The sequence below is a fragment of the Notolabrus celidotus genome, chromosome 18 (assembly GCF_009762535.1).
Source record: "Notolabrus celidotus isolate fNotCel1 chromosome 18, fNotCel1.pri, whole genome shotgun sequence".
NCBI lineage: Eukaryota > Metazoa > Chordata > Actinopteri > Labriformes > Labridae > Notolabrus > Notolabrus celidotus.
In genome coordinates this window covers 3,273,418-3,291,659 of record NC_048289.1, presented here as the reverse complement: position 1 = coordinate 3,291,659, position 18,242 = coordinate 3,273,418, and the positions used below count along the sequence as shown (strand labels likewise).

The window sequence follows — 18,242 nt, the reverse complement described above, 5'->3', positions numbered from 1 at the left end:
TAGCTCAACAGAAGTTTGGCTGAGTTCAGCATTTCCAGTATGGCACCAAAACAGTACTTCATGAACAGATTGGTGACGTCACGTATACTGTGTCCATTTTATATACAATCTATAGTCGTTCCGCCTTGATCCCAGTTCCTGCCGTCATTTGCCGAAGTGTCCTGGGACAAGGCATTGAACCCAAGCTTGTTCCTGGTGACGTTCTCAGCTGTGAGTGAATGGGATAAGTTAAAACTGATGGTTCCCTGCTGTAGCATCCTCTGCCATCAGTGCGTGAAAGCGGTGTGAATGTAATGAGTCGTGTAAAAGTGCTGAGAGTGGTTGGAAAGGCTACAAAAGCACCGTATAAATCCATTTACCGTTCACTGGAGAGGAACTTTGTTTCATCTGTATCCATAAAAACTCTTCAACTCAAAACAGTGTATAAATCTGTGTAGGTGTTATCTCTGCTTCCAAAAACAGAGTTCACCTCTCTCTGCTCTGTTGTCTTTAAAGATATGACTGAACTATCCAAGAACTCAGAATTCAAGCACAGACGATCCTCTTCTGTTCAGCTGTGAGGGTCCGGCTGTGAAATCTAATACTTCACACAGCATCAAACCGGGGGGTTAATAAATCAAGTCCTTACCTAAAGACTTAAAATGAGGGACTTCTCAGGGAGGTACTGTTGCACAGCTGGACTGAAAACTGAGCTCAGACATTATTATGTTTCATAAGGTGTAGATTTATTTCTCTAACCCTTACAGCTCTGCTCTGAAGTGCCACTATCCAGTCGAGGGCACTTAGAAAACTAGGAGCAGGGCCAAGTGGGGAATTGGGATTTCACCTGAAGAGGATATGTGACTGCACAAAGTGTTGATATGATTGAATCGTTTCTTCTGCGCAGCTTCATTTCCTGTCAAACAGAAGACCACAGAGCTCTAGGGTGCTGATATCTGTCAGGAGAGGACAAGTTCTTCCTACTTCAGTAAACAGGGTCCTTCCACACGTTTGTGAACATCACGACCTTGCGACTTATTAATCAACAGACTTTATTGAAAGTTCCTTCAAAAGAATCTGATTGAAAATATTATTATTCCATACATATAAGGCATTTTCAACCGGAGGAACTTTACCCCTGAACTAGGTGCGTTTGGACCGGTGGACCCAGGGTCTAAATTTGGCTCAGGGGTAGATAATCTCCCCCCTAAAAAGCCCCTGCTTTGGGGGGTACTACTTTTCAACGGTCCCAGGACTTTCGGGGGGCGGGGCATGCAATGCTGAACGTGTCTGATTGGTAGATTAACTGCAGTGTTTTTATTCCATCCGCCGTCCACAATAACATCACACACATCTGTGATTCACTTGATTTCTCTTTCTTTCATTAGTTTTTATTAGTTCTATCTTTTTTGTATGTGTGTGTACTTTTCAAAAGAAGAAGCTGTGATTCTCTTGATTTAGCAGCTTGTAACAGTAGTCTTCTCTCAGCCCACCGTGAATGCGTCTCTCCCGGTGTTACGGTTTTAAAAGTGACCCTGTAAACTGGAGACCTTCAGCTGAACGTGTCAGTGTTTGTGGAGTTTACACAGCTGTTGAAACACAGAGGGAGTTCCTGGGAATGCAAACTAGTTTAGTTTTTATTAAGATTTCAAAATATCCTCATCAGATATTTAATGATCGTCTAAAGACGTTTATGAGGGATGCATCCGGCTGAAAGTCTCCAGTTAACAGGGTCGCTGTTTAAACCAAAACACTGGTCGATCTCTGCCACGGCTTTTTGAGTTCAAAAGGATTTTAAAGGCGTGTTGAAACGTCTTTGCTACTCGCGCTTATCTCCTCTCACGTGTTGATTCAGTGAATCCATCTGTGATGAAATATAGCACCATCTAAAACAGACCAGCTGAGTCTCTTTATGCTAACAGGCTAACTGTTGTGTTGCTCATAATGATACCTGCCTGTCCGTCTGCTTCTATGGTGTCATCTGTGATGAATGGCATTCCTCTTTGTTGTACTGCCCTCTACTGGTCTGGTAGTGTAGTGCATTTACTTTTTTTTTCTCCATACATCACTGGCCTGATTTGCACAATCTACCTGGGACTTTAGTCCACAGTCAAACGCAGACAACAACAGGGGCACAGGAACCTTTGAGTTCAGGGTAAAGTAGTTCTGGGGGCTAAAAGACCCCAGAACTCTCGGTCAAAATGCACCTTTAGTCAACACTTTAACAGGGATGGCAGCAGAACTTTTAAGAATGAAAGATCTGCAAGTTACTTGGCTATAAACCTTATGGTGAAGTACAGTTGCTCTCAAAATTATTCAACCCCCATTGCATATTAGGTTTAGTTTCATCGCTCCAAAACTTCTGTGGCTTATTATCTGGTTTTTAACATATCAGAGCCAACTTTTCTGATGCTTGTGGGTCAGTTCAGTCAGACAACTCACATTTAAATTGTATATTGTAGCAGCAAATACATATTCATGTTTGGCGCCCAGGCTCCAGCCTCATCACTCCCTGCAGATAAGTTACATGCAGACATTGATGAGCAAAACATACTAAACACCCCCCGGAGCCTGCAGGTGGATGCTGGGGAGGGTTGTGTGGAATTAAGAAAATTTCAGCAAAAGGCATGCAGCAGCAGAGGCGTTGACAGGCAGTGTGTACCTTGGAGTTCAACCTTTAGCGTTTAGTATGCACCTCTCTGTGAAAACTGAAACCTCAGTACCTGTTGCCACCAAGACTTCCTGCAGGTCTTTTGCACTCAAGGGTTTTTCAGGAATCTGGTGGCAGCAGAGCCACCAGAGTCTATAGCTTCCTCTGTTGGTAGAGTAGCCTCTGCTCTTTAACTCATCATTTTGAATCCATTGTCTTGTTTTTGCAAAGCAATGATCTCTTCTCTTAACTTTTGGACAATACTCTTGATTGAACCATATTTCCAACATGCAGTCAAACGTCTCCATGAACAAACCCCTATCTGATGTGTTCTATCTCAACCACACACTAACTAATGAAGCCCTTGATAAGTTGCATCAGGCGTGCTTCAAGCAACACCTGATTTTCGAATGTGTCCTCTCATATGTGATTGTATTCAGGGGGTTGATTATTTTTAAACTGGAGTAGTCATCAAAGTACGGTGGCTGGGAAGGGAAATTCACAAGTTCACAAAGGATGAAACACTTTTACAAAGATGGAGACAAATTTACATTTAAGAAAACAAATATACTAAATCAGAAACATTTTTAAAGAGACTGTCATTTTGTTTTATAAAATGTAAAAATGCTTTCCAAAATGTAATTTTGTCTGCAACTTTGTAAAAGTGTTTCATCCTTTTTAAATTGCTCTTCCCAGCCACCGTACTTTAATGAAAGTGGCATTTTGTGCTGAAATTTGAGACAACATTTGCAAACATTAGTTGTGTTGAGCTATTTAAATTGATCCTGTTTGATTTGTTTATTGCAGACAGCTGAAAGTTTTAAAATAAACCTCATTCACAATGGGGGTTTGAATCATGGTGTACAGCCATGGCCAAAAGTTTTGAGAATGACACAAATATTACATTTTCACAAAGTCTGCTGCTTCAGGGTTTTTAGGTGTTTTTGTCAGATGTTTCTATGGTATAATGAAATACAATTAGAAGCATTTCATAAGTATCAAAAGCTTTTATTGAGAATTACACAGAATTCATGCAATAAGTCAATATTTGCAGTGTTGACCCTTCTTTTTCAAGACCTCTGCAATTCTTCCTGGCATGCTGTCAATCAACTTCTGGACCAAATCCTGACTGATGGCAGTCCATTCTTGCATAATCAATGCTTGGAGTTTGTCAGAATTTGTGGGTTTTTGATTGTCCACCCGCCTCTTGAGGATTGACCACAAGTTCTCAATGGGATTAAGATCTGGGGAGTTTCCTGGCCAAGGGCCCAAAATCTTAATGTTTTGTTCCCCGAGCCATTTTGTTATGACTTTTGCTTTATGGCAAGGTGCTCCATCATGCTGGAAAAGGCATTCTTCATCACCAAACTGCCCTTGGATGGTTGGGAGAAGTTGCTCTGGGAGGACGTTCTGGTACCATTCTTTATTCATGGCTGTGTTTTTAGGCAAGATTGTGAGAGAGCCCACTCCCTTGACCGAAAAGCAACCCCACCCATGAATGGTCTCAGGATGCTTCACTGTTGGCAAGAGACAGGACTGATGGTAGCGCTCACCTCGTCTTCTCCGAACAAGCCTTCCTCCAGATGCCCCAAACAATCGGAAAGGGGATTCATCAGAGAAAATGACTTTACCCCAGTCCTCAGCAGTCCAGTCCCTGTACCTTCTGCAGAATATCAGTCTGTCCCTGATGTTTTTACTGGAGAGAAGTGGCTTCTTTGCTGCCCTCCTTGACACCAGGCCTTCCTCCAAAAGTCTTCGCCTCACTGTGCGTGCAGATGCACTCACACCTGCCTGCTGCCATTCCTGAGCAAGCTCTGCACTGGTGGTGGCCCGATCCCGCAGCTGTAACACCTTCAGGAGACGGTCCTGGCGCTTGCTGGACTTTCTTGGGCGCCCTGGAGCCTGTTTGACAACAATTGAACCTCTCTCCTTGAAGTCCTTGATAATTCGATAGACGGTTGACTGAGGTGCAATCTTACTCGCTGCTATAAACTTCCCTGTTAGGCCCTTTTTGTGCAATGCAATGATGGCTGCACGTGTTTCCTTGCAGGTAACCATGGCTAACAGATGAGGAACAATGGTGTCATGCACCATCTTCCTTTTAAAGTGTCCAGTCACTCAATCATGACAGATTGATCGCCAGCCTTGTCCTCATCAACACCCACACCTGTGTTAATGTGTGTGACACCTGTGTGTCATTGAAATGATGTTAGCTGGTCCTTTTGTGGCAGGGCTGAAATGCAGTGGAAATGTGTTTTTGGTGATAAAGTTCATTTTCAAGGCAAAGAGGGACTTTGCAATTAATTGCAGTTGAGCTGATCACTCATCATAACATTCTGGAGTATATGCAAATTGCCATTATAAAAACTGAAACAGCAGACTTTGTGAAAATTAATAGTTGTGTCATTGTCATGTGTCATGCCTTCTTGTTAATGCTGCACAAGAAGCAGGGGTTGAGGGAGTGATCTGTCGGAATAAGCTCTCCTAACCTCTAAACTTAAGTGTGATGAACACATCACACACACACACACACACACACACACACACACACACACACACACACACACACACACACACACACACACACACACACACACACACACACACACACACAAAATGTCCCTCTTTCTATGAATAATGCCCCATAACTGCCCTGGAAATTGATTCCTGGCGGAGCGTGAGACCCCTCGAGTTCTCCCTTTCTTGTGCTGCCACTAATCTTCTCTGCTGACTGTACAGAATCTGTTGGCACTGTGCTCCGTAAACACTGGGTACATTTATATCGACAAGTGCAAGGGATTATTTTCAAAGATTATTGCATTGTGCAGTTATCTAAAGCTGTGTGGCTGATTGAAGCACTTTTCCTTTTCCCTGACACACAGCGAGCAGCGACCACCACACATTGTTTTCTGCTCACGCTCATCTGCTGCGCATTAATTATCTCTCATTACTTCCCATCCTTCAGGTTTTCAGTCTACATTTCATTGTTTCACTGAGCGCTGCTTTCTATTGACGTCCTCGGCTAATGCCCTGCCAGGGGGATTTAGCCTCCCACACACACACACAGCACACGCTGCACACACACACTGCACACAATCATCAGTATTCTTGGGAGGGAAAGTAGAGCCAACAAATCAGGTCGTTATGGTTCTACATTTTTATTCGTACTCTCTAATGAGATAACCCAATCAAGAGGCACAGAAACTCAAAGTTTAGTACAAAAAAAAAACGTCTTTCAACTTTTAATATGAAATCTTTAATTATGCAACAACTGCAGAGAAGATGTAAATATTAATGCAGATGTCTCCCAAAGAAGGAGCAGGTTGTGTTTAGAGGGAACCAGACTTTCTGATAAATTGCATTAGCTCATTAGCTGGCCCAGTGAAGCAGAGCCTGTGATAAATGAAGAGAGTTTAGCCTGAGGCGACCTCTCCAGTCTCACACTGTGGGTCAGCCCCAGAACAGAATGATGAAAAACCAGAAGTACATTCAGCAAAAAACAATCCTTGTATGAACTGAACTCATCCTCATGGCCACTTCACATCCCGACCGTTCAGGCTTCATGAGCGATACTGCACAGGATGCATTCATTTTCACTGGAGGGTCAATGCAGCATGTTCAGGAAGAAGCTAACTTACACTTGTTTCAGATGTTTGAGATGAGAACATGACTGTGGATAGAATTAAGCTGGCCATGTTCTCAACCTCAACAAACAGGTCATGTAAGTGCTAGGGATGGGCATTTCAAGCCATAGTACTATTCCATAATCATTGGCATCTATTTGACGATTATTCAAATAATCCCCCCCCAACTCACACCTGTCCCATTAACAGCCTGTTTTTGTGGCAATCAAGTGGCGTGGTGTGTGTGTTTACATGTTACAGCCATGCTCAGTCTCTGGAAATACGTGTGTAATAGTGTGAGATTCAGGAACGGACTTCCTTTGCTATTTAATGCAGTTTGCATTCTTCTTCTTCTGTTATTTAATGCGGTTAGCAAACAGCTTTAAGACTCTCTATAGACACCGTCTGGCGGGAATACTGTATTACAACCAGGCACCGGTAAAAACAGGAAAAAATTTTACTTTTAAAATGAGAAAATATTGGAAGTAACTCTTCGATTTTTACTAAGGGAACGAATATTTGAAAATCATTGCCCATCCCTAGTAAGTACACGGGAGACATTGTCCCAGCACTGAGCAGACTCACACAGAACTTCTTTCAACGCTGTGGATGAACCGTCATAATTCGTGCAGTTTTGAAGTTAGTAATGGTGCGTTTCCACTAGGGATGGGTACCGAATTTGGTACTTTTATAGGTACCAACCGAATTCCATCGGTACTACCGAGTACCAACTCACGTAAAATCAAACGGTACCATGTTTCGGTACCTGAACGCATCCCTGTGACTGTGAGGGAGTGGAGGAGTAGGTGATTTTCCATACTTTCGCCCTGTAATAAAGTCAGACTGACCGGGTGGACGTCTCTGCTCTCTGCTTTCTGCATCTCTCATCATCGGGAGCACGTCAAACAGAGCCTGCAGCTGACGAGCGCGCGCACTCACCGCGAGGCAGAACTGCATGAGGATTAAGTTTATTTTCTACAGTTAATGGTTGAGACTGACCCTCTCGTTCCGACTACCTAACCCCGTTTATAACCGTTCCTGTGTGCGTGAATGCCCAACAAGTAAGTTGTGTGTCCTGTTATTATAAAGAGACGGAGAACTGACTTCTCCCCGTCTGCAGGCGTTCACGTGTGTTCATTGATAAACTCCCGATATGTGTCAGCTAATATATCTAATCACCTATAAAATCCTGTTTCTGTTCATTTCATGTTAAATTGAATAAATATGTTAAATTAAACAAATTTGAGATTTATTTTTAAAAATTAATATTTATACTACATAAAAACGCAAAAGTACCGAAAATTGGTACCGCTGAGTACCGGTACCGATTCCCAGGTGCCGGGTATCGGTACCGTATCGGTTCAAATGTGAAAGGTACCCATCCCTAGTTTCCACCAGATCCGTGTCCACTCAGTCTCTGATCCATCATAGCACTGGATCTGATAGGTTTCCATTCTAGTCAATGTGTTAACTTCAAGGGAGAGGTTCCGGTGGCTGGTGGTGAGGCTTTCAGCAGTGTGTCTGCCCCCTGGTGGCTGGCTGCAGTATAGGTCAAAAAATCTGTCGGGGAGCAGTCAAACTTTAAAAAATAAATACACGTCGTACGAATGTTTCTCACATCCGTATGCTGTGGTGATATGTAGTTAGTATTTGACTGTTTTGTGTCCAAGGCCTCTTTTTCCTGAAAAGTTTCTTTTTCATTAGTTATTAGAGTTTAAAAAACGGGGTTTTACTTCCTGGTTTCCTTTGATTCACAGCTGCCATAGAGGGAAACTTCAAAGGACACACAGTGTCTTGTGACGTCACGCTGTAGGGCGGAGCTTATTACAGTGGCTTCACAGGCTCTGGCTGCACAATGGGGGCGCCCAGAAGGGGGATTTTTTTGGCTTCAGAACAGTACAACGGGAAGAGGCGGAGCAACGCTGTCCATTTTTATTTACAGTCTATGGTTAACTTCCACTGGATCCGCTCCGTTGCGTTCCGGCTGCATCTCTGATCCGGCAGGTCAGAGCCCTCACAATGTGTGTATTGATATACAGCCAACTGGCACACTTTGACAGAACACCACCTACTTTACCACCCGGGATGCTCAGTTAACCGACTGATAGACTGGAAACACAGGATGTAGTTTTAATCTGTCACACGGCAGCCAATCACAGAGGGAGCTGTGTCTTTATTTTACACAATATACAGTTGCAATAAAAAGTATGTGAACCCTTTGGAGTTACCTGATTTCTGTATAAATTGGTGATAAAATGTGTTCTGATCTTCATCTTACAATAGACAAACACAGTCTGCTTAAACTAATGCCACAAAAAAAAAAAATGTTTTCATGTTTTAATTGACCACACCATGTAAACATTCACAGTGTAGGGTGGAAAAAGTAACTGGTTGACCCTTCTTTAGCAGCAAAAACCTCAACCAAACATTTCCTGTAGATCAGATCAGACCTGCACAACGCTCAGGAGGAGTTTTGGACCATTAATCTTTACAAAACTTTTCAGTTCAGGAATATTCATGGGATGTCTGGTGTAAATCTTGAGGTCATGCCACAGCATCTCAATCTGGTTGAGGTCAGGACATTCTGGTGTTGGTTGACTACTGTGCTTTGGGCTCTTGGAGTCATCTTTACAGGACGGCCACTCCTAGGGAGAGTAGTAACCGTGCTGAACTGTCTCCATTTATAGATCATTTATCTTACTGTAGATGATGAACATCCAGGCTTTTAGATATACTCATGGAACCCTTTCCAGCTTTATGTAAGTCAACAAATCTTAATCGTAGGTCTTCTGAGGGCTCTTTTGTGCAAGGCATGGCTCACATCAGGCAATGCTTCTTGAAAACATGAAAACATCTCATTTGTTTTGTGGTATTAGTTTAAGCAGACCGTGTTTGTCTATTGTAAGGACTTAGATGAAGATCAGAACACATTTTATGACCAATTTATGCAGAAATCAGGTAATTCTAAAGGGTTCACATACTTTTCTTACAACTTTATCTCAATTAAGGTCATTTTGAGTCCAGCTTCACTGACAGACTGAAGACAGAGGTGAACATCTGGCTGGTTAATTGTATTTGTGAGGTGTTTTTAATACCACTTCCAGCAGGGCCAGGTCCGATTGTTCACCCCTGGCTCCGGGTCTTATCCTTAACTGGGCTAACAACTTCCTGGCTCCAGGTCCAGCTCCATGCCCGAGGCTGAGATTGATTGATTGAAAACAGTCTTCACATTTAACTTCTGATGTTTCTATCTGTTCTTTTCAAACACCAGTATTCATGAAGGGTTGCAGAGGTATTTTTTTTTTTTTAACTTTGGTCCCCTCCTAATCCTAATCCACTATAACAAGCAAGGTTAAGCTAGGTTAATGCACTGACACCAGTTCTTAACTTCCTGAAAGTCGTAGAAACAAAGTGGATAAGCATTTCCCCAAACTGTTGATTTTAAAGTCCATCTCTTCTCCTCTCTTTTCCTTCCTTGGCCAGGCCGAGTCTCCTTCTTCACTTCGGGTACCGAGAACCTCCACCGCGTGGAAAAGGTGACATGGGGTACACGCTATGCCATCACCGTGTCGTTCACCTGCGACCCAGCACACGGCATCTCTGACCCGGCTCTGCCGCCCCGAGACGTCCAGGGGTGACGAGGATGCTCACTGCTTCAGATGAGCCCTGCAGCAGAGAGGAGAGGAAGGAGGGGAAGAAGAAGTGGGTTTTATAAAGAGGTTTTACTTGTAATAGCTGCTTTGTCAATATCTGTAGTTGTCTTTTAACTCTGGATATTGACTCGCTGCTCCTTCCTGAAAGAAGTTTTTGTCCCATTTGTTACACACCGTTGTATTTTTATCCAATTTTCTACAGCAGCTGTTTTCTTCTTGCACAATCGAAATTGGAAGGCATGTTGGCTTTCCCCACAGATATCCACTATTTGCTTTTCTTCAGCTTGGAGGGGAAGACTTCAGTGGAAATTGACTCTCAACTGCCTTCATATCAGAGAAGCTGAAGGGAGACTGTCTGCTTACTGTATGTCTCTGGGTAAGAGCTGTCATTTCCTACAAGAGGAGATCTAAATCTGCTGAACCGCCTGTCATCTCTCAGATTTGCCTCTTGCCGTGACCCCTGAGGTGTTTTCTTCTAAGAAGAACCCTCTAATGTCTAGTGGGGATTTCTTTTTCTGCTTTAACCGTGTCCTTTACGGGGTGGTGAGAACGGTTTGAAATAAAATACTCATAAAACCTGAACGTCGTCTCTTTTCTTTATTTCTAGCACTAGCTCTACTCCAGTTCTGGTATTTAATATTGAGTTTTCATTAAATTAACGGATATCAGTCTTGAGTATACAAGTATTAATTATGACTACCCTCTTATCTGCACATCCTCAAGATGCCAGAAAATTGATGAATTGCTTGAGGAGACACTCGAGGATCAAAAACTGTCATCTCTTCAAGAAGTTATCAGGCTTTCTTATTTTCCGCACAGCTGCTTCAGAAAACCTCCCTCCTTGAATCCAAATGCAGTTTATATTTTATATACCAAAAACATTTCTACTTCATTATACAACCCCTATTCCTAAATACTTTAGCCATTGTGTAAGATGTTAACAGAAACACAACTTACGTTTGCAAATCATTCCTAGATTTAATTAAAGCTCCTGTGAGGAGTATTTGGCTGTTTGTCAAACAGATTGATATTGACAGTGATTCATTTTTATGACCAAATAAATCCTTACTTTATAAGACTTACTAATCCTGCTTGTATATTTCAACACCTGTATCTACTCAACTCAACTCAAACTTTATTTATAGAGCACGTTTAAAACAACCGGAGTCGACCAAAGTGCTGTACAGGACAAAAACAGCACAAATGACAAACATAGCATACAATACAATGCTAAAATACAATACTAGAATACGTAAACAGTGCAAATGTATAATAAAATAAGAGAGAATAAAATAAATTAAAATTTAATTAAGATTATGTCAGATGTCCACTCAATGTTGATTAAAAGCCAGGGAAAAGAGGTGTGTCTTAAGACAATCTCGATTGATCCTGCAGGGCAGATCTGTTGGGGCAGGTTGTTCCAGAGCCGAGGGGCAGCTGCCACAAAGGCTCGGTCACCTTTGGTTTTAAGCCTGGTTTTGGGATTGACCAGTAGCAACTGACCAGATGATCTCAATGTCCTGGCAGGGACATGATATTGGAGAGGCTCGGTCAGGTACTGGGGGGCTAGGCCATTAAGAGCTTTAAAAAAAACAGTAAAATTTTAAAATCTATTCTAAAAGCAACCGGGAGCCAGTGCAGCGAAGCTAGGACAGGGGATATGTGGTCACGCTTACGTTTTCCAGTGAGGAGACGGGCAGCAGAGTTTTGTACCAGCTGCAGGTGGTGCAACAACTAGTGGTCCAGGCCATAATACAGAGAGTTACAGTAATCCAGTCAACTGTTAATAAAAGCATGGATTACTGTCTCAAGATCTCTCTGTGGCAGGTACCCCTTTACTTTTGACAAAATCCTCAGGTGATAAAAACTATTTTTAACAACTGAGCTTACCTGTCGATCAAATTTTGGAGGGGGTAGGTGTTGCATTTTTCAAAAAGTTTATTTTTTTTTTCACTTTTTCCACAGCAAATATTTCCAGTAAGTGATACAGTTGACTGGTTTTCATCAAATAACACTTCCTACACATTTAAAGGACACAATCTTTAGAGATAAGAAATTCAATTCATCCACAATGATAACACAAATGGAAAGTTCCTCATAGGAGCTTTAATAATAATTCAAAGACAACATACCACCCTCTCTACTTTTAAGAGTAGGCTTCAAACTTTCCTTTTTGATAAAGCTTATAGTTAGAGCTGGATCAGGCTTGGACCAGGTCTTAGTTATGCTGCTATAGGCTTAGACTGCCGGGGGAACTGGCGCACTGACACACTGGGATCCTATCTCACCCCCTTCCCCCCAATCCCCCCATCACTTACTTTAACTCTCCCTGTCCCATTAAAGTTACTAACCATAGACCTTTCTGGAGTCCCTGAGCTCCCTTGTCTCGTAGGTTCCTCTGAGCTACAGTAGACGTCCTCCTGCTGTGGACGTTCCAGAATCCAGCTGATACAGACGTGCTGGACTCCAGCGGCAACAGCTACTACTACTCGTCTCATCACTATCACCAGTCCCTCTCTCTCTTATTCTCCTCTATCCCTCTTTCCAGACCCAACTCGGTCGAGGCAGATGGCTGTCTAACATGAGTCTGGTTCTGCTCGAGGTTTCTGCCTGTTAAAGGAACTTTGTCCTCTCCACTGTAACTAGCTAAATACTGCGAGGTGCAATGCTCATGGTGGATTAAGGTGGATTAAGGTTTGAATTTTACCCCGTCTTGGTGTTGGGTCTCTGTTCATAATTTGACATAGAGTGGTCTAGACCTGCTCTGTTTGTAAAAGCGCCTTGAGATAACATTTGTTCTGATTTGACCAGTTTCTGTACTTTAAAGCGAAATGTCCCATTCTAGCCTGATAGAGGATTTCAGCTGCTCAACAGTTCAGAGTAGGGCTGGGCGATAATACGATAGCAATAATTATCGCGATATAATTTTTTCATTATAAATATAACAAATGTTCGATACAAATTTGATATAAATAAACCTGTCATTACCCCCCTCAACCACTGGAAAGGAGGGCGCTAATGAGTCTTAAACGCCAATTGCCACCCAACATTAGACAGAAGAAGAAGACTGCATTGAACAGCCAATCATGTCGCGGGGTGAGAGGTGGGCCAGACGTTTGGAGCAGAATGTAAATACAGCTGAAACGAGCGACAGCGACACTGAAGAAAATTCAAAACCTAGCAGCTCAAAGCAGAGTCGTTAGTCTGACACTGAGTCGACTCTGAGTTAACTATTAACTTCATACACTTCATTAAATCTACTTTCAGGATGTGGGTAAAGGAAGAGCATGGAGACAACTTTTGCTGTGAACACGTTTAATGTCCACCACAACCGTAGGACAACTGAACACTGAATAACCGTGATGCATTCACTGCACTGTGCTCTGCCTGTAACTCTTAGTAATCTTAAAAGGGAGAGCACAACTCAAAACAATACTCCATAAACTGATACACAGAATACAATTATGTATATATATTTGTTGTAAACTTAAATCAAATTATACAAATAACTTCAACCTGAGAAAAATAAGAATAAATCTCATCTTACATTAAAGACCTGCTTCCTGTTAGCACCGTCAGAAGTGATGGATCCATTCCTGCACTCGTTGCCCCTGTCCCAACGTGTTACTTTAAAGCTGCTGTGAGGAACTTTTGTTTTGTATCGATTCTGGCTCCCCCTGGTGGACAAAGTGATACCTCTTATTTCTTGTCCTATACATGCAAAAGTAGTGTTTTCACCAAAAGCGTCATCCTGTAGTCTTCCACAGTCAATTTTATCAGGCAATGTGATTATTGTCCATGAAAACAGTCAAATAAAGGCTGTTTCTGAAGCCAGATGTCCATCATGTGGTCTGACACCTACCCCCTCAGGGCGGTTTCAGACTTTAAAAATGACAACAGAGAAGGTGTTAATGTTGCTGCTGATGGACTTGTTTGCTATTGAAGGTCATAAAGAGGCATCAGTATCATTTTCAGTCTGTTTCTCAGCCAGTTCAAAACTCCTCACAGGGCCTTTAAAAGGAGCATTTATCTTTTACATGAAACAATACAATTTCACAATTTCAACACTTGGTGAGTTGTCTTTGCACCACTTTCGTTTAAGCCTCAGGTTTTAATGATTTACAAACCATCAAAATCTTATTTTATCTTAATTTTATTTGGCACGCTTATGGAATTGGGGTTGTAAATGTCAGCTCCCTTGAAGTATGATTTCAAAATTGGATTTTAAATGAAGTGTCTTGATAAAGCTTGATGTGTTACAGCACTTCAGCTTCTATAAAAATGTTGTTGTCTTGTTCCACTGGAAGTAACCGAGGACTTCCCATGTTAGTGGAGCTGGTTAGTAATCCAGGCATGATTGTTTGATGGAGTTTCATTGTTGTTGTGGAGCAATGAAACAAACTGAAAACAGAAAAGTGTCATGTTCACTTCAGACATGGTTGATATCTCTAACAGTGACTTCATATTCTGCAGGAGTGTTCAGCGCTGCACATACAGAAAGCGGCGAAAGCATGGGCACTCATCTACATCAGACTTCCACCAGATCCTTGTCCGGTCTGTCCCCAATGTGCTCCGGTCCGACTCCTTGCTCTCTCGTCCGTCAACACCAACCTGTTGGGTTTTCAGATCGCAGCACGAAGCAGGACCGCATGAAAGCTGGAGTCACGGGACCAAGGTTTTCCCACGGTAATCACTGAATCAAGGATTCTCCTCCTCCTCCTCTCCTCATCCATGTTGTCTTTCTGGTCCTCTGAAAACCTCTGACCTGTTGACTCCAGGCCTGGCTCCGCTCATCATGACTTTGGTTTGTTGTTGTAGTTAAGTGAAATACGATCTGGTGATAACACAGTGTCTTTTATTCTGAAAATTAACCGGATGTTTTCATTTTGTTTTGGTGAAACCTGACTTCCTGTCCCGCTCCATCTGCTCTGTTGAGATTGATGCGTCGTGCTCCAGCATCTGGCAAAAATCAAAGTCTTGTGTATCTGATCCAGAGGACTCCGACCTGCCGGATCAGAGACGCAGCTGGAACGCAACAGAGCGGATCCAGTGGAAGTTAACACATTGACTAGAATAGAATCCTATCAGATCTGGTGCTGTGACTGATCGGAGCCGGAGCCGGACACAGATGGAGGAATTTGCCCGTTACACTGGTTTTTGTTGCCCTGACAAAAGAGTGTAACTTTCCTAAAGCTTCAATCACCAGATTAAACACTTCCTCCTTAGTCAGATGTCTTCATCTAAAGTTGTTAAATGTGTTGTAGACTTCATTAGATAGTGTCTCTTATAGCCGCGCTGAGCAGGTAATGTGCAAAAGGCTTATTAGAGCAAGATTCATGATGACAGTGAGAGTTAATCATGTAACTGGGAGCCATAAAACTGAGACACTCAGCTAGAAGATGCTTCAATGACTCAAACAGCAGAGCTAGGAAAGTTCAGTCTTTCACAAACACAGTACAGATCATCAGAAAACATCAACACAGAATCATAATGTGCCTTTTGATCCACTGCAAAATGTATGGAGGAGAGTATTGTTTATATATTATATGATGAATTATGACAGCAGCAAACAGAAAGTACAGGCCTAACAGTAAGAAGGTCATTTATGCTGGTACGTTTTTCTTCACTCACTCTGACTTTGACATCAGCTCAGCCGCAGAAATGTGGACTTTGTGTGTACTTTTCTTGTCAAGGGGATCAATAACCTCCATCAATCTTCAAAATAAATGCTCTGCCCGCTGTCATTAAGTGCACTTTCATGTTTAATGGCTCATGTGTTATATCGATCAGCCATGTCAGAGAGTTTTACAAAGCAGTAAACCTAAAGGACATCCATTTAACATCCATTTAACATCTCTTTAACGCTGTCAGGATAACTTAAAGACATCAGTCTCTCTGGCAGGACGTTCTAAACTTTTCATACAAACGGTGCTGAGCTCGCAGCCTGGAGACGTCAGAGCCAAGCGTGCCGGATACGGCCCTGGTGGTGAGGCTTTCAGCAGTGTGACTGCCCCCTGGTGGCTGGCTGCAGTATAGGTCAAAAAATCCGTCTCCCCCATTCATTTGAATTCATTTGAATGGGGTAGCAGTCAAACTTTAAAAAATAAATACACGTCGTACAAATGTTTCTCACTTCCGTATGCTGTGGTGATATGTAGTTAGTATTTGACTGTTTTGTGTCCAAGGCCTCTTTTTCCTGAAAAGTTTCTTTTTCGTTAGTTATTAGAGTTTAAAAAACGGGGTTTTACTTCCTGGTTTCCTTTGATTCACAACCGCCGTAGAACGAAACTTCAAAGGACACACAGCGTCTTGTGACCATAGAATGTATAAAATATGGACGTAGTATCCGTGATGTCACCCATCTGTTCCTGAGAGCTGTTTTGAAGCAAATCGACGGTGGCAGCCATATTGGAAATGCGGAACTCAACCAGGCAGAGTGTGACGTAGTGTGAGCCTCTTAGCCAATGGCTGTGTGTTCCCGACCGGGAGTCACGTCAGTCATGTCCTTATTTGGGCAAAACTCGTAATCCTAATATCTTCTGAACCGTCATGTTAGAAAAAAATTCACCCCCCGTACAGTGTGTGCCATTAGAGAGATTAGCGTTGTAGGGCCAAGCCGTTTTTTGAACCAGGCTGTAAACATGTTTATTAATGCTGCAAAGATCGTCTTTTTCCCATTCATATCTACGTAGTTTCCGGTGTTTCTGCAGCCAGCCTCAAGCGGATTCTCGATGTATTGCAGTTTATAGCACTTCCGCATTGGCTTCATCGCTTGAGACCGGAGTTTGCCGCTTGCTTATGACGTTACGCTGTAGGGCGGAGCTTATTACAGTGGCTTCACAGGCTCTGGCTGCACAATGGCTGCGCCCAGGAGAGGGATTTTTTGGCTTCACTAAGAACTAAGAACTAGGCTTTACTAAGACTTTTTTATTTGCCACTGCCTTCCTATCTTAGCTCATTTTAACTCCCTTTAAATTAAAAATGTAATGTCATTTTTAATATATTTCTAATTTTCCTTTTCTTTTCTGTTTTATCATTTTAATTGTGTTCTTTTATGCCTGTCTGAATGTCTCCAATGCTTTTAATGTTTCAATGTAAAGCACATTGAGTGAAAACTGTACAACGGGAAGAGGCGGAGCAACACTGTCCATTTTTATTTACAGTCTATGGTCAGAGCTGAAATAACCTCAGGAGACCCTGTCAGCAGGGGTTCCCAAACTTTTCAGTCTGCGACCCCAGAAATATAGGTGCCAAAGACTTGTGACCCCCACTGTCCCTCAAAGTGGTTAAATGTTGCTTCATACTTCAAAATGAGTTTACCTGCACATGTGTCTGTGTTTCCTGTGCTGCTGTGAATTAACCTGCTGCTACTGATTCTTTTGTTATTTAACTGTTATCTAACCCTAACTCTAACTTTAGGAGCCATTCGGCAACAAATGAGCATAAAACTGATGAAATGTACTTATTTGCAGGGTTTTATTTCAGATGTAACTACTATTTTTGTCTATATTTTACAATAATTGGTAAAATATGCAAATTTAAATTACTTACAAAAAAAGGACAAACTTCCTGTAACAGGCAGAAACCTCCAGCAGGACCAGACTCATGTTAGACACACGTCTGCTGAGACCGTGTTGGAGAGAGGGATAGAGGGAGATGAAGAGAGAGAGAGAGATGATAGTGGTGAGACGGATAGTAGTAGTTGTAGCAGCTGGAGTCTGGCACATCCACAGCAGCAGAGATCCAGAGGAACCTACGAGACAAGGGAGCTCAGGGACTCCAGAAAGGTCTATGGTTAGGAACTTTAATGGGACAGGGAGAGTTAAAGTAAGAGACAGGCAGAGAGAGGAGAGAGAGGGAAAGACAGGATCCCAGTGTGGCAGTCTAAGCCTATCGCAGCATAACTAAGACCTGGTCCAAGCCTGATCCAGCTCTAACTATAAGCTTTATCAAAAAGGAAAGTTCACGCCTACTCTTAAAAGTAGAGAGGGTGTCTAAATGTTCTAAAAAATGCAAACACCTGCAGTACTGTCCATGGTGTCATCTGATCTATACAATAACATGATTGAATTGAGCACCCCGGCAGCATATATTGCACTGTTTCATACAGAGTATCTCCAAATGATTTCTTTATTAGTCACAAGCTTTAACTCCAGCACACTTTTAGTCAGAGGGCAAGTGCAAAATGAGTTTCATTAATGTTAACACTCTGCTCTCAAAGCACAAAGGTGCTATTAGCTGAAAAGATGGAAAGTCTCTGTCAAACTAAAGGTGATGTGACCGTCTCCTCTGGTTATTTATACAACTCCCTTCGGTCTACCCAAAGCACAAGCTACT

General features: G+C 42.4%; 1 protein-coding gene across 1 annotated transcript in view; it reads left to right on the top strand.

Annotated features, from left to right (window-relative positions):
* The window catches only part of uts2r2 (urotensin-2 receptor 2), a 58,810-nt gene extending 48,323 nt beyond the window's left edge, over positions 1-10,487 (top strand). The window contains exon 9 of the mRNA XM_034707395.1: positions 9,736-10,487. Within this exon, the coding sequence (XP_034563286.1) occupies positions 9,736-9,890 (155 nt within the window). The 3' untranslated portion in view covers positions 9,891-10,487. The remainder of the gene's footprint in view (positions 1-9,735) is intronic.
* Positions 10,488-18,242: the final 7,755 nt, after the last annotated feature.